Source organism: Lepidochelys kempii, chromosome 7, assembly GCF_965140285.1.
Source record: "Lepidochelys kempii isolate rLepKem1 chromosome 7, rLepKem1.hap1, whole genome shotgun sequence".
NCBI classification, from domain to species: domain Eukaryota; kingdom Metazoa; phylum Chordata; order Testudines; family Cheloniidae; genus Lepidochelys; species Lepidochelys kempii.
The window spans coordinates 28,626,068-28,649,777 of NC_136386.1; the positions used below are offsets into that span (position 1 = coordinate 28,626,068).

The 23,710-nt window shown below is 39.1% G+C and overlaps 1 protein-coding gene across 2 annotated transcripts in view; it reads left to right on the plus strand.

Annotated features, from left to right (window-relative positions):
- DCP1A (decapping mRNA 1A) overlaps nt 1-23,710 on the plus strand; it is a 50,416-nt gene that overhangs the window by 15,170 nt on the left and 11,536 nt on the right. For both annotated transcript variants that reach the window (XM_073351559.2, XM_073351560.2), the window contains exons 5-7: nt 10,161-10,299; nt 13,164-13,286; nt 20,841-21,599. In XM_073351559.2, coding sequence (XP_073207660.2) covers nt 10,161-10,299; nt 13,164-13,286; nt 20,841-21,599 — 1,021 coding nt within the window. The remainder of the gene's footprint in view (nt 1-10,160; nt 10,300-13,163; nt 13,287-20,840; nt 21,600-23,710) is intronic.

A 23,710-nucleotide genomic window follows, 5' to 3' on the forward strand; every position in this document is an offset into this window, starting at 1 on the left:
AAAAAGGTGTGGGGCTGACTGGTGAGAGTGAGTGGAATTATGAACTGTTAAGAGGGCTTCTTTGTCAGAGTCCAGAAATTTGCTGGAAGATGGGCAGGAAGGCCCATGTAGAGCTGGCTATCTCATCTTGTTCTACAATTTTTAATCTTTGTTCAATTTACTAATATGTTTTTGTATTCTAACTAGAATAAATGTGAAAACTGCAGAACAATACTGCAAACAGGTGACTAGTGTTAAACTTGTATATTGTACTGAAGTTGGTAATTACTAATCTTGACACAATTTGTCTAAAGTTGAAGAAAGTGGTGGTAAGCAATTAGAATGGAACAAAGTAACAAAAACCGTTCCTCCTCTAAAGCCAGATGTAAACATTGTGCAGAGTAAAATAGCAAAATAAAATTTAAAAAACTTGTCCAGCCCGCTTAGATCAAAAGAGTGTTTTTTATCACATTTGTATTGGTTTGATCAAAAATTTGTAACCAGTTAGGTGCTGAAAAAGCAAATAAATTGGTAAAACAATACAGATACCAACTTTTATTAATAGAAGGACAGAGTCAAGAGATTGTTAGGCCTAATAAGTTAGTTGATTGAGGGTCTTGATAGCTGTGGTCTTATCTTACAGAACTGCAAGCTTTTCATTTTGGAGAATATATATGCCTTTTTATATTTGAAGAATAAATATGCTTCAGTGAACCACATAATATGAATTTTGTTATTTCTAGGGTTGTCAAGCGATTTAAAAAATTAATTGCTATTAATTGCACTGTTAAACAATAATAGAATGCCATTTATTTAAATACTTTTGGATGTTTTCTACATTTTCAAATATATTTCAATTACAACACAGAATACAAAGTGTACAGCACTCGCTTTATATTTATTACAAATATTTGCAATGTAAAAAAACAAAGTATATTTCAGTTCACCTAATACAAGTACTGGAGTGCAATCTCTTTATAATGAAAGTTGAACTTACAAATGTAGAATTATGTACAAAAAATAACTGCGTTCAAAACTAAACTAATGTAAAACTTTAGCATCAATAAGTCCACTCAGTCCTACTTCAGCCAATCGCTCGAATAAATTTGGTTACCATTTGCAGGAGATAATGCTGCCCACGTCTTGTTTACAATGTCACCTGAAAGTGAGAACAGGCATTTTCATGGCACCGTTGTAACTGGCATCGCAAAATATTTACCTGCTAGATGTGCTAAAGAGTCATATGTCCCTTCATGCCTCAACCACCATTCCAGAATACATGTGTCCATGCTTATGATGGGTTCTGCTCGATAATGATCCAAAGAAGAGTGGACTGACACGTGTTCATTTTCATCATCTGAGTCAGATGCCACCAACAGAAGGTTGATTTTCTTTTTTGGTGGTTTGGGTTTTGTAGTTTCCGCATCGGAGTGTTGCTCTTTGAAGACATCTGAAAGCATTCTCCACACCTCGTCACACTCAGATTTTGGAAGGCACTTCAGATTCTTAAACCTTGGGTCGAGTGCTGTAGCTATCCTTAGAAATCTCACACTGGTACATTCTTTGCGTTTTGTCAGATCTGCTGTGAAAGTGTTCTTAAAACGAACATGTACTAGGTCATCAGCCGAGACTGCTATAACATGAAATATATGGCAGAATGTAGGTAAAACAGAACAGGAGATATACAATTTTTCCCCAAGGAGTTCAATCACAAATGTAATTAACACATTACACATTACATCACATCACAAATGTAATTAACACATTACACATTAACACATTTTTTTTAACAAGCACCATCAGCATGGAAGCATGTCCTCTGGAATGGTGGCCAAAGCATGAAGGGGCATATGAATGTTTAGTATATCTGGCAAGTAAATAACTTGCAACACCAGCTACAAAAATGCCTTGCAAACGCCTGTTCTCGCTTTCAGGTGACATTGTAAATTAGACGCAGTCAGCATTATCTCCTGTAAATGTAAACAAACTTGTTTATCTTAGCAATTGGCTGAACAAGAAGTAGGACTGAGTGGACTTGTAGGCTCTAAAGTTTTACATTGTTTTGTTTTTGAGAGCAGTTATGGAACAAAAAAAATCTACATTTGTAAGTTACACTTTCACAATAAAGAGATTGCACTACAGTACTTTTATGAGGTGAATTGAAAAATACTATTTCTTTTGTTTACCATTTTTACAGTGCAAATATTTGTAATAAAAATAATATAAGGTGAGTACTGTATACTTTGTATCCTGTGTCGTACTAGAAATCAATATATATTAAAATGTAGAAAAACATCCACAAATAATTAATAAATTTGAAGTGGTATTCTATTGTTTAACAGTGCAATTAATTTTTTTGAGTTAATCACGTGAGTTAACTGTGTGATTATTCGACAGCCCTATTTTTTTCATTTAATAAAACCTCCAATGAAATTTTTTGGAGCTGTGGAAAATCACAACCCTGATTTGAGTTAGAGTAAAACTAAAGATCTGATTGAAAGCCCATTGAAGGAAGTAGAAAGAGGAAAAAGATATTATTGGTGAGATTTTGGATACCTGTCCAATATTTTATTGAAACTTCTATCTTCTTTTCTTAAAGACACAAAACAGAGGGAGAAATTACTGCCCTTTGCCTCTCTGTTTTCAAATGGAGGGTGAGAGGGGTGAGTAATAGAGCTGTCACACACCAGCTTTTAAGATCCAAGTCACGAACGTTTGGAAAGTTACAGTAATACAGCTAATTTTTAAATAGAGTGGAATTTACTTCATCCAAAAATATTCTTTCCACCTCTATTTTTTCTAAAGCATCTCTTCTGATTGTCTGTAACTATTAAAAAAAACAGCTACTAAAGACTTCTAGCTTTAGATGACCTTCAAAATTTGTGTTTTTGCAACAGTTTGCATCAGTCTTTTTTGTTTTTAATGTATATGTATGTATTATGTATAATATGGTGTTGAAAATACATTTCTGATTTTTGAATAACTTTTTTGATATGTATAAAATACACATTTGGTATGCACGTCTGATATATTTAGAGCATTGAAAAACCTGAAATATTAAAGAAAATTAAGGAACTGTAACTGTCCACTGCTATGAAAGTAGGAAAGATTCATTTTGTGGGTGAAGATGATGATGTTTGTTCTTTCTGGAGGTTGGATTGAACCAATATGTTCACCTCTCTAGTGACCTTGTGAATTTCTGCAGACTTTAAGCTTTCTTGCCACCCCACCTCCCCCAAGTGGCCTGAATCTTTTCTGCACAAGAATAACTGGTGATGGAGGCAGAGACTTCAAGAGACTCCTAATCCATATTAGGATAAAAGATGTATTTTTTTTAAACATATTATCATGTTTTTAAGATACAATAGATGTTAAAAAATGTATTGTAGACTGGGCAACTTATGTGGAGGTGAACCCACAGACGGGTTTGGTTTATTTTTAAGTGCGTTTCTAATATATACAGGATGTTCAACATGGATGCCCTCAGGAATAAACATTAAGGTATTCTGCACCAAAAAATTAAAAATTCTGCACACAATATTTTTAAAAATCTGCAAGTGTTATTTGTCAATAAATAAATGCAGAGGCTCCAGCATGGTAGTGTGGAGCTCAGGCCACTGGCTACACAAAGGTGGGAGATCACCCCGCAGCCCCCCTCCCCACCCCCCAGAACACGGTCAGGTGCAGCCTCATCATTGACATAGCACAAGGCCTGGGCCTGCCCCAACAACACTCTGGGGCCCTACTGCTCTGCGCCAGGTGTGGGGCAGGCAGGATCCAAGTGTTGAGGGGCTCAGTGTGGAGGGGATCCAGGTGTGAGGTGAGAGGATTCTGCATGGGACAATCTGAGTGCAGGCAGCTCAGTGAAGAGTCTAGGTGTGGGGGGATCTGGATGCACAGAGGTTCGTTGGGGGTTCCAGGTGCAGGGTCAATGGGACTCTGCAGGGGCTTCCAGATGAAGATGGTTGGGGCTCAGCAGAGGAGTCTGGGGGGCTCAGCAGGTGGGAAGCGTCTGAGTACTGAAGGAGCGGGGCTTAATGGGGTGGGGGTCTTCATGCAGGTAGTTGGGGGGTCAGTGGCATGGGGGTCTGGATGTGGGGGCTCAGGGTGATGCAGAGGGTGAGGCATCAGGGTGGGGGTTTGAGTGCAGGCAGCTCAGTAGGGGTGCGGGTCTGGAGGCGGGGGTCTGGGTGCAGGGTGACTCCAGATGTAGGGGTTGAGGTTCAGTGGGTGGGGTTTGTATATGTAGGGCTTGGGGGGTTTCTGGATATACCGGCTGAGGCTTGGCAGGGGTGTCTGGGTATGGGAGGTCTGGATGCACGGGGGTTGAGTGGATGGGGGAGCAGCTCCCGGTACGGCGACACCCCCCACTCCCTCCCTCCACAGCTGAGGAGCGATGGGGGCAGGAAGCAGGGGAGGATGCTGAGCTTTCTGCAGCTGGGGGAGGTTTCCGGGGGTGGGTCTGACACAACCCCACTGCTCCTTGCGGGGATAGAGGAAGTCCTGTCCTCTCCAGCCCAGCCGGGACTAGCAGCTGATCTCGGCTCAGGTAGGAGCCACTGGCTGGGTGTCCTCAGACCCTCTCCGCCAGCTGCTCTGGGTGCCTGAAAGGATGTACCTGCGCTGCTAGGGAGTAATGTGTGACTGCTCTTGCAGCTTCTCTTTGCTTACCTGTCAGAAAGTCATTTTTCTGTGGGGAAGCAAATAAATCTGAGAGGGGCATGAATTCTGTGCGTGCACAGTGGTGCAGAATTCCCCCAGGAGTAAATGTTGCTGCAGGAAATTTTACTTTGGCATTCCTTTATTCTTAGTTTTTAGGTGTACAAACTTATTTTGCATTAACATGCACTTTTGTCTTCAGTTTGTGTGTGTGTGTGTGTGTGTAGAAATAATATAGGGTGGGGGAAGGCTGCGTTTTAATTACTGCTTTTATAGTTCAGCTGTGCTTCTGAAGCTCCTTCCTCGCTGAGGTAAATGGTGTCAGGGAGATTTGCCCTCCGAGCATGCTCAGAAACTATTCTTTTTCAGTCAACTTTATATGTAAAATATTTTCCCCAACCTAGCAAAGGCCTTTGCTATTGTCAAGGATTGTGTACCGGCAAAGTTTACAACTAAAGGTGGATGGGTTTGTGTTTGTCTTTGGTAGCCCTGACTAAAAAACACGTATTTAGAGTTTTACAAGATGGAAAAAGTGGCCCCTTCTCACGAAACCCAACAAAGACTGACCAAAATTTTCTCAAAACTCTGGGGAGAACTAATTGGTTTGGGCTAAGGCTAAGCTCGGGAAGTAACTGCCCTAAAGGAAACTTTTGTTCAGAAAGATGTGAGCAGAGCTGGGTGGGAACCAGATTTCCATTGGGAAATTCCATATGTTCTCAAATGGAACAAAAGCTTCAAAATTTCCTGTGAAATGAAATTCCCTCCCCAAAATTGTTTTGAGTTTTTTGCTGAAAATATTATATTCTGATTTTAATGGGTTTTATTTTTTATAATTATAAAGAAGTTTCAAAACAAACCAATTGAAACAACATTCCAAACATTTCACAACGGAATGCTTCCATATTCTTAAAATGTTCCATGTGGTGTTTTTCAAAATTGAAAATTAGTTGAAATTGACATGTTTCTACAACATGTTTAGCTTTTGACCAATGGGCTTTTTCTGATAGAAAAATGTTCAGTCTGAAAACTCCCAACCAGCTCTAGCTGCCAGTATGAAATCAGATGATCTGAGTCTTCTTTGCCCTCAACACAGTGTGCTTATGCAGTGTTACTGTCCAAGGTGCACCCGGAGGTCTCCTTTTATTAACTTGTATGACTTGGCTGTTCTTATTCCTTTTTCGTGCCAGACATGTTGATTCATTACCTAGCTCTCCTTTTGTCTGACCTCTACATTTCCTCCTGAGTTGGAGCTACAGAAATCCACCTGCTTTGGTTGCCAGAGAAGTCAGCTGACTAGCCCTGTATCTCCATGTAGGGTTCTAGAACTCAATATGCTGTCTTAGCCATAGAAATTCTATCATCCAAATCAGCAAATGTTATAACACTTAGAAAATATCTGGCAGAGCAAATATATAAAACTATGGGTTGGCATCCATATTATGCCTGTTAGTGAATGTATGTCTGCTAATGGAGAGAAATTTAAATGCAATATAACTAATAAAAATGAAATGTAAGGCAATCCAGCAATTAAGTGGGCAGTTTTTGTGTAGCTGTACAATTAAATGTGTATAAAGCTGCCTTGGGTAACAAAACTGGGAAAGAAGCTGTGTTCTTCTGCCTCTTTCCTTGAACTGTACAGCCAGCTGTAATGTCTAACCTTACTTTGAAGAGCACAGCTTTTCCAAAACCCAGTGAAACAAATTAGCTTAACTGATAAATCTTCCAGGGAAAACTTGTAAGATTTTTAAGCTTTCTTTTTAAAAATAAGAATTAAAAAGGTATCCATAAATAGCATACTTACTGGCCACTCTGTAAAATCAGCAGAACGAGTTAACTCATCCTGGAACCCTTCATGACCTGAAAAAAAAATGAAGGGTTGAATGATTGACATTTTCTGTGATTGTTATGATGGCACCTTTTGGCTTTCCCATCAGCCATTAGTTACACAGCATGAGATTTCTGAAATGACATGCCAGCTCCTAAGCTCTACCCTGTCTACAATGCTTGTTTTTCTTGAAATACTTGATAAATGCAGGTTTTAAAAAGGCTTTTAAAAGGTGTTGTGTTTAAAATTTATCTTCCGAAGTAATGTATTTGTATAGATATATCTTATGAACTATTAAGAGAGTGAAAATGTATGTTACGTTTACTCTCCTCCCATCACTGAAATGTGTTGGCCATGTGCCTTCTCCTCTTTCACTGCCCGTTCTCCTATCTCCCCATCTAAGGGAGTGCAGGTGCAAGGACTAATGGTGTGATGAAGAACCAGCTATACCAGCACTAATGCAGCCAGGGATTCCTCATGCCTGTACAGGGCTGCTTGATGGCAGTGGTTGCAGAGTTACAGTATTATGTTGGTTTCAGAGTAGCAGCCGTGTTAGTCTGTATTCGCAAAAAGAAAAGGAGTACTTGCGGCACCTTAGAGACTAACAAATTTATTTGAGCATAAGCTTTCATGAGCTACAGCTCACTTCATCGGATGCATTCATTGCTTGAATTCAGCCTTCCCACTAAAGATTTCATTATGTAAATACAGCTCTAGTGAATCTTGGATGCTGAAAATGTATGAGATGAAAGTTTTGGGTTGTGGCGGGGGAGGAGCAGGTTTTTTTTTAACAGTTTAATGCTATAGACTAGATTTCCGTTATAATTGTTGATGATTACCAAAATATATGTAGACGAATCTTTCTTCTAATAGGCCTGCTTTTCCTCCTGGTAGTCAGTAATGCCCCAGCTCAGTGTTTGACATCACATTTGCTTCCATTCCTACATGCAGTAAACACATTTTCTTGGTATAGCCTTTCACAGCCTTATACCAGTTGTACAACCTTTTAAATTATAAATCCTAAATTATTTTTGAGAACAACAGGAGGTCTTTAAAGGAGCTGGTTGGTCAATGAAACACACTAGTTGTTATCCTCAATAACACAGAAAAATAACTGTTTGAATATGCCTGCTATAATCAAGGGAAAACTGTTTCAGACCGAGCAGATTTCCTTCAACTTTCCCTTGTTACATATATCTTTGTAATCCTCCTAAGAGGGCTGTTCAGGCCAAGGCAGTTATCACATCTCTGTCTAAAAATACATCACCTAGTGAACGGACTAGTGTCATATCTTTTTAAAAAAATATTGATCTATGATAGCCTTAACTTCAGTAGCTCACTTGCCTTTATGTCTGACCCTTAACACTTCTTTTTTTTCTCCTGTGTTCAAGCAAAAAAGGGTTGAGGGGTAGGTTTACTGGGGATTATTGACTGGCTAGGAAGCCTTGAGGGCTCAAGGCCATTATGCCCAGTCAGTGTCATGCACTGAAGTAGTTACTGCTGCTGAAAATTGATATGAAGATTTTATAGTATTATGTTAATAATATTGCTGAGTGCAGTGGTGGTGTAGCTTTGTTGGTCCCAGGACGTTAGAGAGACAAAGTGGGTGAGGTAATATCTTTTATTGGACCAACTTCTGTTTGGGGAGAGAGACAAGCTTTCGAGCTTACACAGAGCTCCGCGTCTCTCTCTCTCCCCAACAGAAGTTGGTCCAACAAACAATATTATCTCACCCACCTTGTCTCTTGAATAATATTTCTGTTATAAAATTACTAGGATAATATTTTAGTGGAGTCACACTTCATGATTGCATATCGTGCCCCTCAGTCGCATACATACTGTTTTTTAAAATTGAAGTTTGCAAATGTTTGCAAGGCTAGCAGGGAAGTGAGAAGTAATGGGGTCATAGGAGGAGAGGTCCTCTACAGCTACAAGAAGCAGTGAGTGGGAGAACTGCAAGGAGGATGAAGGAAACTAGGAGCTCACTCTTCTCTCCAGAGCCTAGACGGGAAGTTGGTGGCAGCCTGCTCTTACATCTCTGGCACTGTCAAGGTTCCTTCCCCACTCTGAACTCTAGGGTACAGATGTGGGGACCTGCATGAAAACCCCCTAAGCTTAGTTTTACCAGCTTAGGTTAAAACTTCCCCGAGGTACAAACTATTTTAACTTTTTTGCCCTTGGACTTTATTGCTGCCACCACCAAGCGTCTAACAAATATATAACAGGGAAAGAGCCCGCTTGGAAACGTCTTTTCCCCCCAAAATCCTCCCCAAACCCTACACCCCCTTTCCTGGGGAAGGCTTGATAAAAATCCTCACCAATTTGCATAGGTGAACACAGACCCAAACCCTTGGATCTTAAGAACAATGAAAAAAGCAATCATGTTCTTAGAAGAAGAATTTTAATTGAAGAAAAAAAAGTAAAAGAATCACCTCTGTAAAATCAGGATGGTAAATACCTTACAGGGTAATCAGATTCAAAACATAGAGAATCCCTCTAGGCAAAACCTTAAGTTACAAAAAGACACAAAACAGGAATATACATTCCATTCTGCACAGCTTATTTTATCAGCCATTTAAACAAAACAGAATCTAACGCATATCTAGCTAGATTACTTACTAAGTTCTAAGACTCCATTCCTTTTCTGTTCCCTGCAAAAGCATCACACAGACAGACAGAGCCTTTGTTTCTCCCCCCCTCCAGCTTTGAAAGTATCTTGTATCTTCATTGGTCATTTTGATCAGGTGCCAGCAAGGTTATCCTAGCTTCTTACAGGTGAAAGGGTTTCTTTCTTCCTTTACAGGTGAAAGGGTTTTTCCTCTGGCCAGGAGGGATTTTAAAGGTGTTTACCCTTCCCTTTATATTTATGACAGGCACTGAAGAGTCTTTATAATGACGCCATCCAGTGGCAGCCAGCTGCCTTCCCCAGTGTATGTGTTTTCACAGCAGACCAGATCCTTAAGGGTATGTCTATGCTGCAGTTAGACACCCATGTCTGGCCCATGCTAACTGACTCGGACTCCGTCTGTGTGGTGGTTTAGTTGCGGTGTGCACAAGCCTGAGCTTTTAGACCCTCCCACCTCTTAGGGTCTTACAGCCTTGGCTCCAGACCAAACCTGAACATGTATACTGCTATTAAACAGCCCCTTAGTCCAAGCCCCGCGAGTCCAAATCAGTTTGCATAGGACAGCTTCAGGTTTTTAATTGCAGTGTAGACATATCCTAAGTGTAGCCGGGCACACATTTTATTGGTGATGTGGCCAGAAATGGAGAGGCTGTACATTAGTCAGTGAAGACAGAGAAACCATGCTACTCAGTTTACAATGTAATACATGTGTTCTTTGTATAATCCATGTTTAGGTATCTACAAATTTATTTTATTGTAAAAAAACTTCTAAATGTGATAGTTATGCAGAGGCAGTTCATATTGCAGAAAAATTTTGTGGGACACAGACCAGGGCAGTCTGGGTTGGATGTTAATCATAAAATAGTCAAACTGTCAGATGGACTATAGAGATTTGTTCGCAAATGCATAGCTCTGATCAATGACTTATTTGTTTTTTTTATTCACACAGTACAAAATTTATTCATAAATAGTAGTGTATCCATTTACTGCTGCATTCTGTATGTCAGATTCATTCCAAATAACATTTTTTTGAAATCCAGTTTCTTTTCCCTCTTCTCTTCCCCGTTATAGAGTGGTACAACAAGAAGCTCAAAGATCTCAGCAAGTTTCACATGACAGAAAGAGTCCCAGCAGAACTAATGGTTGCAGTGAAAACAAACCCATTGATATCCTAGAAATGCTTAGCAAAGCCAAGGACGAATATGAACGAGTAAGGAAACTTTTTTGTTGGGGGGGGGGCGATGCATTAGAGGATTATCTATATTAGTAATGTAAAACTAGTCCAAGTACTCCTTTTGATTTAAGGACCTAATGTAGATCTCACTGAAATCAAATGGAGCTTTGCCTTTGACTTCAGTGAGAGTTGGAGCAAAGTGTAGTCGGGCAATTTTATACATAAGTATTATAACCTGTATCAGACTTCTTCAGTAGTACTGTATAGTTCAAATTAATTGCATTCACTTCTTGAGGTTCCTTTTTTCTTACAATAGCAAGATACTTACTAAAGTGAGATGCTTAAGTAACACTTGTATTAAATTGTAGATTGAGGTGCCCACCAGAGGAGTACACTATATTTTTTTTAAGATCTAGTATTTCACATATAATTTTAAAACTGGACATTAGAAAATAAAAATTAAATTTGTAATATTCTGATTCTGTTCTTTTTTGAAATTGAGATAAATGAGATGTGTATTACAAAAAATTAAACATTCTCAAGAGATTATGTTAATTGTACATGTTCTGCACTGTATTTCAGTCTGCATTTTTTTCCCCGTACTCAAATTCACGGGAAGAGATGGATTGATTGAGACATGAATCATGATAGGATGTGCATTGCAGGTCCAAATTTAAATAGTGTAAGTGGTGTTGAATCATGAGGCAAAAGACCAAGGGCCTTCACCGACCCCTGAACTGTGATTTAGGCATGTTGTATAGCCTGAAATGACTTGCTGCAATTAAATTAAATTAAAACTAAAAACCTCTGATGTATTTAAAAACAAAGCATTTCCGAATAATATAGGGTTTGACATGTTTGATGCTATATGCATGAAACCAGTCTCTCCTTTTACAATTTTCAGCCAATCTGATATCAAATTTGCTTTTGCCAATTGCATGTTTGCAATTTTTTATAAACTTCTCTATAAAAATACATATGATTTTAAACACTTATGGCTGTTATGTTTTATTTAATTTGCTAAGTGACATTCTCTCATATTAGTTGTGACTACTATTTAAAAAAAAATCTTTTAAAATAGTAATTAGTGTTTAGTTTCATTGCTTTCTTTGATTTTGTGTCAAGCTATAAAGTGAATCAGAGCCAAGGATAATCCCATGGTTTTCCACTCTTGTGTATTTGTGTCAAATTTTCCCAGATAAGCAAAATTGAGCTAGTTCAAGATGTGGGATTAATAAAAGAATGACCACATTAGTTTTAGAAGGAAACCTCTTGTGGCATAGATTGACATGTCTGCAATTATTTAATTATAGAGTCTTTCTCTTTATTCTTTTGTCCATGTATTTCCACACTGATGCTGTGTAATTTAAGTAAACATATTTGCTGTAAAGAAGAGTGTTTCTTGGGAGAATATGCAGTCTTATTTCTTTACCAATTCTTCTGGGGCACTCAAGTTGATAAGTACTTTCTGCTCTTAAATACTGAAACACAAGTTCATGTGTAATTATCTGCCTAGTACGTTCCAGATGGATCATACAGTAATCCTTGTGTGCAGCTCACATGAGATTGGCAGAGAGTCAGTATGAGAAGGGGACAGAGGGAGAGCGAAAAAGAGATTTATAAAGGCCCGAGTGATTTAATCTAGGATTCTAAATCAGTTTAATCCTCCAAGTACGCTCTACATCAAGTCCATATGTGAAAATGAATGAATTCCGAGATTTTTGTATCAAGTGGGTGGATGCTTTTTGTTGGTTGGGGTTTGGTTTGGTTTGGTTTGTTCCTTCCTTCCCCTTTCTGGGAGATAATGAAGTGTATTATAGCCAATCCTTTGATGACAGTGAAAAAAAGCCACACTTCTAAATCTCATTTATAAGCCACAAAACAGTCAAGGACTTTAGGTCTAATGTATGTTACTACTTAAATGTTAGAAGCTGATTGGAGTCGGGGAGAAATGTCCTGGAATCTAAATATGTAGTCTTTGTTTTGTTTTGCTCAGTTACTGAGAAATTTTAAAAACAAAAAATCACAGCCTCATAGCCCTTTCAGAAACCCCCCAAAATGAACTGTAAGATGCCATTTGCTGGCCTTGCAGCTTCAGCAGTTAAGTAACGAGAACATTCCCCTGTTTTATGCTGATATCACTTGATGATGCTGGTGTTTAGAGATATCTTAGGATAAGGTGCTATATAGGCTGAAGTTCTTATAGTAAGTTGCATCAATTTCAGCTTTTGAAATAAATGCATCATAAACAATACTCAAGTGAAAAGCCACTTGAATCATGAAGTTGACTATTATCTTACTGTATTACAGTTGGGACATTTAACTAACATCTCTAAACAACATGGGATCCGTAGCCTCAGCTAATTTCCTTATTTTCTATGCTCTCCTTGCCTTGTATTTTACAAGTGTTAATTTGTTCCTCCATTAATGCGCTTGCACATTTAAATAACTACAATAGAGATAACATAGATAACTAGTCCTTTTTCCAGTGAATGAACGTGTACAAATCCTTGAAGCGTAATTTGTATGTGGTGTAAATTCTTGCAGTAATGAAGTGTAGCAGATTTTATTGTTTACAGCTAGTGTCCGTAGTTTACATGATTGGCACCTTTTTATAAATTGAACATGTTTCTATTAAGTGGGGAAAAAATATGAAACTGAAGTCCTGTAAATTTCCCAGTAAGAGAACAACAAAATAATAGTGAGCACAGCTCGTAGATTTAATATGGTGAATGTCACTGTCTCATTTTATTTAAAACTTATGAACTTATAAAAATCAACAAGATCTACATTCTGTATATATAAGAGTGGAAAAGGAAATGCAGACGGAATTACAGCAATTGTGCTGCTGGGGTAAGGATAGAAAACAGATGTATTTATGTAAATATTTTCTTTTTTAGACTCAGATCAGTGACTTAAGTATTATATCAAGTTCTGGAATGCAGCAAAATGAAAATCCCATGAAGACAGAAAGCATGGAAACTTCAGAACAAACATCTTCAACGTTACAAATGCAAGACCAGGTATGTTCAATCCAAACCTAAATAAAGTAACAATCCTTTACTAATATTTTATCATCAGTAATAGAAATACAACATGTTCTACACAAGTGAGATTTTTTTCCAGGACTTCTGCAGCACAAAAGGGATGTTTACACTTCAGTTTAAAAAAAAATCTAAAAATGCCAAGATGTGTGCGCTCCTAAACCTAATGACTGTTAGAGATCTGTGTCCTTTTGAAAAATACAACCTCTTTTCTATATTCGGAAACTTTTTCTAAAAATTCCCCAACATTATTACTGCTGTTTATTTCCATTGGTAATAGCGCTAGTATGGACAAAGGGCGAGATCCTGAACTGGTATAAATGATCACAACTCCCTTGAAATCAGTGGAGTTATGATAGTTTACACAAGCTAAGGATCTGACCCCAGGGATTAGTGGCTACAAGTATTTTAAGTAATGTGTCTACTAGACCTGCTCTGAACAGGGTTAGAAGACATGCTTAAAAACCAACAGCTGGCCAGAGATTTTTTTCTATGTGAATGATCCACTGTTGCTCCTACCAATAGAGTTTTAAACTGTGTCAACAGTGATGGGAAACTTTAGCAAAATATCCTAATTTAAACGCATTTCTTAATTTGCAGTTTCTCTCTGACAGGAAACCGGTTTTGAACCATGGGAAACTTCTTTCTGATTACTTTCTGCAGCATCACTGGACATTTTGTAGCATGGCTATTGTCAGAAGATAAATAACTGACTGAATTTGCTCATAGGCATTCACCCACAATGAAGTCATATAGCTTCCTACTTCAGAGAAGATTCAGTTAAAACAATTCTAATGCTGTAATTAGATGCCACACAATATATCAATAAGTTGTGCCTACTAATAATGCCACCTAGTGGAGGCAAAAAAGTAATTCTTAAGCATTAAGTAATACTTAACTTCAAAAAAATGTCCTTTAGCAATTTGGCTTAGTAATTGGCTAGTTTTAATTCCCTGGTATGTCTGTATTCTGTCATATCTTTATACAAAAAAAACCAAAAACCCAAGTATTCTTTTTTTGTACTTTTAAATTTGTAAATGAAATATATAGATTGCTTTACAGTTTCTGTAGTTTGACATCTTTGGAGGAATGACTGTAATTAGGAAGGCAGCTTAATATTTACAAAATAAATCCAAAAGCAAACACGTATGCAAATTGCTTTGTAACAGTAATTCTTGGGAGAGGTGGGGAAGGAGTTTTTTTATAGAGCAGTTGAGACTAGATATATTTTATTAGACTCACTTTAATAAAACCTTTTAAACTGAATATTGAAAGATTTATAGATCAGAGATTTTAGAAACCTTTAGTCTAGTTATTACATAAAAGATTGCAACCAGTTCTAGTGTTGGTGGTGGAAATGACTAAAAGCAGCTAAATAGAGGTACAGATGCAATCAACAATACATGAGAAACCTTGATTTTTTTTATTTTTATTAATCTAGAGACGCATCTGCACAAATGAAGGGAGAGTAAGGAACAGTTCCATCTCCAATGAGTAAAATAATTTTAAATGAAATGAAAAATTCAGAAGGGCCAGGTTTTTCATACTTTAAAGCAGGGGTGGGGAAATTCCGGCCCCCTGCTTAATTTCATCTGGCCCATGGCAAGTCTCTGAAGTGCGGGCCAGAAGCCCTGAGCCTCGGTGCCTGGCCCCCCCTCACCCCCACAGGCTTGCCGGCTTGACCCACTGCAGGGGGAAGCTAGGGTGCCAGGCCAGTCAGTTGGCTGCAGCCCCTAAATGCAGGGGCGATCAAGAAAGCTCCTAGTCCATGTGCGCCTACCTCCGCCCACAGGCGCGCTGTGCAGCGCTGCCTGGCCACATCGTGGCAGCTTCCAGGAGTGGAGTGGGGCCAGGGCAGGGGGAGAGTCTGCCTTAGCCCTGCTGCCAACTGTGAACCACCTGAGGTAAGCGACGCCCAGCTGGAACCCGCACCCTAACCCCCAGCCCTGAGCCCACTCCCACACCCTAAACCCCTCATTTCTGGCCCCACCCCAGAGCCTAGGGGAAGCCCTGAGCCTCCACACCCCCCGCAGGGCTGTGTGTGGCCTGTGACTGATTTTTTTCTTTGGGTCAGTGGCCCCTGATAGAAAAAAGGTTCCCCACCCCTGCTGTAAAGGGTAAGATAAAAAAATCTTTAAAACTGCGTTCAAAATATTAGCTATTTACAAAATTCATACTACACCCCCTCCAATAAAAACCCCACCCCAAAACAAAAAATCCAAACTTGTGTAATTTATCTGTATAACATTTATTAATCCACAACAAAGAAATACTTCTGACGTGGTTTAAAAAAAATCTAGCTGCCCTAAAGTACTTTGAAGTTCCTCAAAAGCTCTGTATCTCAGCAATTAAGCAAGGAAATCAGTTATGTGGAGTGTTCCAACAAATCAACAGAACTAGTAACTTCTAAAATAAATGACTATCAAAACAAAGGTTTCAGATTCATTGATCGAAGCACTCTAAAAAGCCTTTGCTCAATTGGAATTCTATACAGTTTGGATTTAGTTCTGCAGCTATTGGCCCACAGGAGTTTAGCTCTGTGCCATTGAAGAGTCCTGTCCCTTTCAAGGATCTCTTTCATTCTCTCCATAATGTCAGTTTTGGTCTCTTGCATTTTATTAAACCTGCCCTCCCATCCCCCTGCCATGTATGGCAGTTGGGCTCTTTGAAGTGGCTTTAGGAGATGCACTGAACATGCTACTATGGAGAGGACTCAGCCCCTAATAAATTTGGTGACCAGATTGGCTTGTTGTCGAGCCAAGGGGAAAGAGTGCAAAGGGATGATATAGCCCAGTGAGAGAACCTACTATCTTGTTGACAACTCTGAAACCCATCTCAGCCAGGGAATTGTTCACAACCCCAAAGTGGAGGTGAGAGTCTTCTCCAACAGCATTTGAGGTGATGGATGTGGATGGAGAAGGTTATGGTCACCTACGCTTAGACAGGAGCTCCTTCCTTTGCAATGACCCAGTATTTGAGGACTGTAGAGGATCGCTCAGAAAAGATTTGTGAACTTTTCATATTTAAAGGGACTGATCTTATCCTTCTCTTAATTAAACCCTTCCTGGTCCCAGCACAGAGAACAGGCCTCAGAATAGAGAGAGAAATACACAAGAGGTGGGGAGCTCACTTACAGGAGGAATTCCTTGCCCAATGAGCAGCTCTTCAACTCTGAGCCATGCAGTGGGATAGTGCTGGAGACCAAGTGGTATCCTGAACAGAATGGCCGACTGCCCAGCCCTCATTCTCATCATCTTGGGACTCCTGCAGTCTAGAAGCCAGAGTAAACCTAAAGATAGATAGGGCTCTCAATTATTGTCTCTTGTATGTCTGCTTGGGTGGCAATGGTAATCATTGCACATTCTGAATATTGCACCCAGAAGCCGGGAAATAACTGATATATTTCAGGCTGTGGACATTGATTTCTAAAGCCCTGTATGGTTTGGAACCTGGGTGCCACTTCATAGAATCATAGGACAGAAAGGGACCTCGAGAGGTCATCTGGTCCAGCCCCCTGTACTCATGGCAGGACTAAGTATTATCTGGATCATCCCTGACAGGTGTTTGTCTAACCTGCTCTTAAAAACCTCCAATGATGGAGATTCCACAGCCTCCCTAGGCAGTTTATTCCAGTGCTTAACCACCCTGACAGTTAGGAAGTTTTTCCTAATGTCCAACCTAACCCTTCCTTGCTACAATTTAAGCCCATTGCTTCTTGTCCTATCCTCCGAGGTTAAGAAGAACATTTTTTCTCCCTCCTCCTTGTAACAACCTTTTGTGTACTTGAAAACTGTTATCATGTCCCCCTCTCAGTCTTCTCTTTACCAGACTAAACAAACTCAGTTTTTTCGACCTTCCCTCATAGGTCATGTTTTCTAGACCTTTATTCATTTTTGTTGCTCTTCTCTGGACTTTCGCCAATTTGTCCACATCCTTCCTGAAATGTGGCACCCAGAACTGGACAGAATACTCCAGTTGAGGCCTAATCAGTGCTGAATAGAGTGGAAAAATTACTTCTCGTGTCTTGCTTACAACACTCCTGCTAATACATCCAGAATGATGTTCGCTTATTTTGCAACAGTGTTACACTGTTGACTCATATTTAGCTTGTGGTCCACTATAACCCCCAGGTCACTTTTTGCAGTACTCCTGCCTAGGCAGTCATTTCCCATTATGTATGTGTGCAACTGATTATTCCTTCCTAAGTGGAGTACTTTGCATTTGTCCTTATTGAATTTCATCCTATTTACTTCAGACCATTTCTTCAGTTTGTCTAGATCATTTTGAATTATAATCCTATCCTTCAAAGCACTTGCAACCCCTCCCAGCGTGGTATCATGCGCAAACTTTATAGGTGTACTCTCTATGCCATTATCTAAATAATTAATGAAGATCTTGAACAGAAGCGGACCGAGAACTGATCCCTGTGGGACTCCACGTGTTATGCCCTTCCACCATTACTGTGAGCCACTGATAACTACTCTCTGGAAATGATTTTCCAACCAGTTATGCACCCACCTTATAGTAGCTCCATCTAGGTTACATTTCCTTAGTTTGTTTATGAGAAGGTCATGTGAGACAGCATCAAAAGCCTCGCTGAAGTCAAGATTCACCATGTCTACTGCTTCCCCCCCATTCACAAGGCTTGTTACCCTGTCAAAGAAATATGTGACGTCAGCTTGCATATTCTTGCTAACAGTCCTAGATTTGAATTTCTGGGTGCTGCTGGCAGGGCACTGTCTGGTGGAAGTATGAATTCCTTATGCGTTTCCTCAGTTAGCCAGAGGAAAAAATGCTTGTATCGATCTTTCTGTTGATTTAGGCAATGTAGTCTTTTTTTTTTTCCCCTAAATGATGCACTTGGGCCAAGTGACAATGGTAATATGATTCTTTTGTAATTTTTACTTACATTTATTAAATGTAACTAAATGACTACTAACTAAATGACTAGGCTGATAGACGGACTGCATAGTTGGGACCTAATTCCCAAATGCTCTGTACTCTTTGCCCTATTGTGGATACAGCTTTTAGAAGACACTATCACATCCATCCTTTTCTTTGTTCTAACTAATCTGCACTTTAATTTTGGGTTCCTTTTATAGGACAGCTGAGAATGTGTGACTTGATTTATTTTCCCTATAACCTTCATCACTTTGAATGCCTTGCTAATGTCCCTGCTACTACTACTCCAGTGTAAAGAATTCTTAGCTTTTCAGTTGCTTTTAAACTAATTAAAAGGCAGCCATTTTCTATTAGAAGCACACAAAGTTAAAACATTTGCCAAATGGAAAATAAAGTCAATAGAGTACAATATTTTCCATGTGTGTTGCACTGGGGAATGAAAACAAATTATACTATAACTGGTAATTGACCATGCTCTTCCTTTTTTGCTAATATTAAACAACTTGTATTTAACATTATTATGTTTAAAAGTAACAAAGCAAAATTTTAAATATAGGAAATCCCTTAAGATAGTAAAAAGTATTATGACAACCCAGTCATGCAGCATAATATAGGTGGGCCTAAGCTTGCTGTTCCAGGGTTCTTTGATTTAAACAAGAAGATGCTTGTCACATTAATTTTGTATAAGATATTTAATTACCTTCAGAGTATTTTGTTCTTCAGTGAACATTCTTTTATATAGGAAAAAAACTGAAGTTAATAGCACTCAGGTCATAACTCAGAGGTACATTTAAAAAAAAAAAATCTGGTTTAAGTATCAGGCTATACTTGGAAATTCCTGGAGTTCACTTGTCACAATATCTGTCATGTTGCCTACAAGAAAGGTTTTTAAAAAAAAATTAAAAATCTAATATAACAGAACCATCAAGATGTGTATATGCCTTACTGTCTAACTGCTTAATCTTATTGTTGTAACCCTTCTGCTTCCTCCATCTTCCCCTCCCACCTTTTAATCCATTTATTTATTGATGACCTTCACTTTTTGTGGTGTCTGAAATTTCAATCGTGAAACTCATCTGAACCAATGCAGTCTGTTTCCTCCAAAGTGCATTGCACAATTATAAGTGATCAAAGTAATATGTAATGCTAACACTAATGGTGGTGTGTTTTTAGTTTGTATAATTGGCTTGTTTTATTTAAAAATAATAAAAGAGATAGGAAAACTTATTAAATGTACACACAGAAGGTCCCTTTGGAATGGATACAGCTTGCATATTTAGGCCATTCATATCTTTTTTTGTTTACCAAAAAAGGTTTGTTTATTTAATACAGAAACCTTTTAAGTTGTTACACTGTCAATTTTGTTGCTGCAGGTAATGTCATGTGAAAGTAGATGAGTGGTCACCAACCCATCAATCGTGATCGACTGGCCAATCCTGGAGTCTCGGCCAGTCGATCGTGATCTCCAGGCTGCTAAAAGTCTGGCAGCACATTGGGGCTCAGAGGCTAGCTGCTGGCACATCTCTGTGGCCCTGGGAAGTAGGGGAGAGGTGAGGCGGCTCCGCACACTGCCCCCTCCCCCAGCACTGTCCCCGTTGGCTGGTTCCCACTTGCAGGCGCGAGCAGTGCACGGAGACCTGCTGCTCCCACCCACAGGGGCTGCATGCAGAGATTTCCGGGAGCAGTATGGGGCCATAGCAGGCAGGTAGCTTGCCTGAGCCCTGCTATTCCGCCAGCCGGGAGCCGCCTGTGGTAAGCGCTTACCAGCCGGAGCCTGCACCACACACTCTCTTCTGCACCCCAGCCCAGAGCTCCCTCCCAGACCTCACACCCCCTTACAGACCCCAAACCCGTGTCCCAGCCCAGAGCCCCCTCCTACACTCAAACTGCCTCCCAGAGCTTGCACCTCTCACTCCTGTTCTTCTTTCCTTACATGGATCATGGGTTCCTGAAACTACCTTTGTTCTTATACTGCCACCTACTTAAAATGCTTCAAGATCATGTGGTGAAAGTTGGTGTCATTCAACTAATTGAATATCTGGTATAAATTATTATACCCAAAAAGACTGATTATGAGCCATGTTGTTGTGCACTGATTTTTATATTCCATTTACCACCTGTTTTGGCATGCAAGTCTAAGTATGCAGTATCTGACAGATCTTGAATACTCTGCCATTCAAGGCAGCTATGATGCTGTCAACTGATTAACACATTGTATGTCGATAGAGTGATTGTCTTTTTGTTGAGTTTATGCTGTAGTGTATAGCCTAAGGGAGTCACTGAGTTATTAGCTCTGTGGCAGTACAACAGTACCTACAACCTGGATCCATATAATGGCTTTGTGATTAATTTACAGTTGGTATATTCAGGTGGGTGAGATAGCAAGCTCTGAAATTCTTGCACACATAGTAAACTACTGCTTTCTGTGTAAGCTCAAAAGCTTGTGTCTTTCACCAACATAAGTTAGTCCAATAAAAGATGTTACCTCGCTCACCTTGACTTTCTGTTTCAGAAAGTATTCTTCCCAACTGTGTTGTTCTGAATGCTGTAACAGCTTCTGTGTGGGGGACAGGGGATGTATTTTATTTTTTCACCAGTTCTCTGAACACTTTCTTTTCTCCCTTTTTCTAGCCATTCCAGTCAACGCACAAACATCTGACAGTGGAAGAATTATTTGGAACCTCCTTGCCAAGGGAACAACCAACAGTTTCATATCCCAATCCAGACAGAATGGAGAAGTTGCAAGCTGACACTACAGGCAGAGAGCACAACTTATTCTTACCTTTTTCACTTGAGCAATCAGCAGTGACACACCAACCATTGCGGAAACCAGAGAGTACAAGTGTCAAAAACAATGGCAGTACTTTGAATCAGCAAGAGCGTGTAACACCCATGCTGATTGCTCCAGCTTCAGTTTTGCAGCCTGACGTAAAGAATGTTTCAAACTATACAGTTCAGTTAAGCCCTATTCTTAATTCAGCCTCAACAACAGAAGCTTCTTCTGCTCAGATACTTCCCAACCTAAACTCAAACAGTAATATAATGCAAGTTATGCATCAAGCTGCTAAACAGATGTCCCCACTTATGAATCAGACACCATCTGATGTGAATCACACGCCACAAAACCTAATTGCTGGCCAAAACCAGTTCATAGCACCTTTGGCAGCAACTAATACAGGAAATGCTTCAAATACACACCTTCCAAATGTTGACCTTCTCCAGAAACTCAGGTTGACCCCACAGCAGGACCAAATACAACAGTCTCTTAGTAAAACTACCATGGCACCTAGCATTTCATCCACAGTTAGCCAGCTTGCAACACCAGAAAGCTTCAAAGAATCCCACACCAAACCAGCATCACTGAGTAGCAAAATAATCACACCACTTCAGGTATTCTATGGTTTTATATATGTTTGTATTTCTTTTAAAATATTGCCAGGCAACAAATGCTTTGTCCTTTAAATTTGAACTTCCTTAGAAATTAGCTTTTAACTCTAAGGGTTTTATTGTAAGCATTAGATGATTTGTTACAATACTTCTAGATGAGAAATCTGCTCTCTTCTGCTTTCTCATTAAAATGTTAGTTAATAATTTGAAATTTTTCTAACTGACTTAGGTGGCAGCTTTCTCAGAGCCATGTCAGTGTAGCTCTCTGTCATGCCAACAGAATTTATAACTTTGACGTGGCATGGACTTCTGAGATATTCTAGTTTTGTTTTTAATCACATACCATTTGTAAAGTTTCCAACTGAATTTGAAAGTATTCCTTCTGCAGAATTCTCTTCTGTGTTGAGGGAGATTCTTAATTCTCCATCGCACTTCTCAGGATATGTGGATATATTAGTGGCTTGCTAAATGGCCAAAAAGTTACACTGGATTTCAACTATTTGTAGGTGAGAGTTGACAGGCAGAGTACATTTGACAGTTAAATTCTGCCAATAGGCGCTATTCTCCCCCTATAATTTTCAGCTATCATAAATGATAGAGCTGTTTGTAGAAGAACAGTTAATCAGGCTGCTATCACCATGGACAAGTACGCTGCAATTAGTCCACCAGTGCCTATAATTGCGAAAATGCTACTGAATGTTGATGGTGTGCATTCCTGATATGTGGAATAAAAGGTGTGTTGTCACAGATTTCCTTCCTAGATAGTTCTGTAGTAGTGCTGCAGAAGTCAATAACAAGTTCCAGTCAAGGGTTTATGAAGGTATAGAACTTAATATGATTGTCCTGTCTTCAGTTTCCCCTTTTGTCATTCCTTCGAAGTGCTTCACCATTCCTGTTTTGGATGTAATTCCTTGTTTGTGAATCTATGGTAATACTGCTGAGAGGCTATTGGTTGTCCAGTTGAATGGGCAATCATTTTTGATCTACATCTTATGTAAACGACCTTGAGGTCACTGATGTTTCCTCTTAGCCTTATTTCCAGAATTTTATTGCTAAACTTTTTTTCTGAGACCCAATTAAGAGTAGTGAGCCTTTTCCGTGTATGGAGGCTGATACCCAGATATAAATATAAGCACAAAAGGTTTTGAGAGACAGCTTGGATGTGCAATGCTGTTGTGTGTAGCTGTGGTTTGGTTTGGTTTTCTTTTAGTTTGGTGCAAACTCACCATTTTTTCCACTTGTGAGTGCTATTGCATGCTGTTAGCTACTGATATGGTCGTGTGAATTAAACTGAACAAGGTATAGTTGATCTTCCTTCTAAACAGATGGATTTTTTCTTGTACCTACTTATGGAGTCATCCAGAATTTTAGTCTTGTGTTTTTAGCATTTATGTAGATTAAGCAGATATATTTACAAAACATTTATGGTGTTCTCTTGGTTTTACTTTACTGATGCACTTCATCAAGATGTGACTGTAAACGGGGAATCATTATCACGCAAATGTGTTTCTAGTGGGGTCCTGTAGGACCAAGAAGTAATTGATGCGCTTTTTAACATTTTTATTCGTGAACTGGAAGAAAACCTAAAATCTTCACTGATAAAGTTTGTAGATGACACAAAAATTAGGCAAGTGGTAAATGTGAGGAAGACAGATCACTAAAACAGAGATCTGATTTAAAATACTTTTTCTGAAATTCTAGCAAGCTCCAGTATTCTCAGATTTCAATTCTATATTGAGATTTTTACATCTGCTTTTAGCAAAACATAGAATAGAATTTTTTTGTGAACTTGATTATCTTGTCTACTAAAATTTATTGAGCACTTCATTTCATTGAGATTGGTTTGCCATCATTTTCCAGTGTACCTTAAAATCTGGGTTCTGAGATTTAAGTTCTTTTTTCTTTTTCTTTTTCTTTTTCTTTTTTTTTCTCTTCTTTAACTTCTATAGTCCCTGTCCTTGGAATTCTTTAACTATGGTTGAAGGATTGCTGATTCTGCAGTCTTCAAATGTAAACTTCAATCTTGTAATCTTTTCAACTTGCCTTTACATGTTTTCATCTATTATTTTGCTCCATTTATGAAATATATAAATATAAAAAACTGCATAGAATTG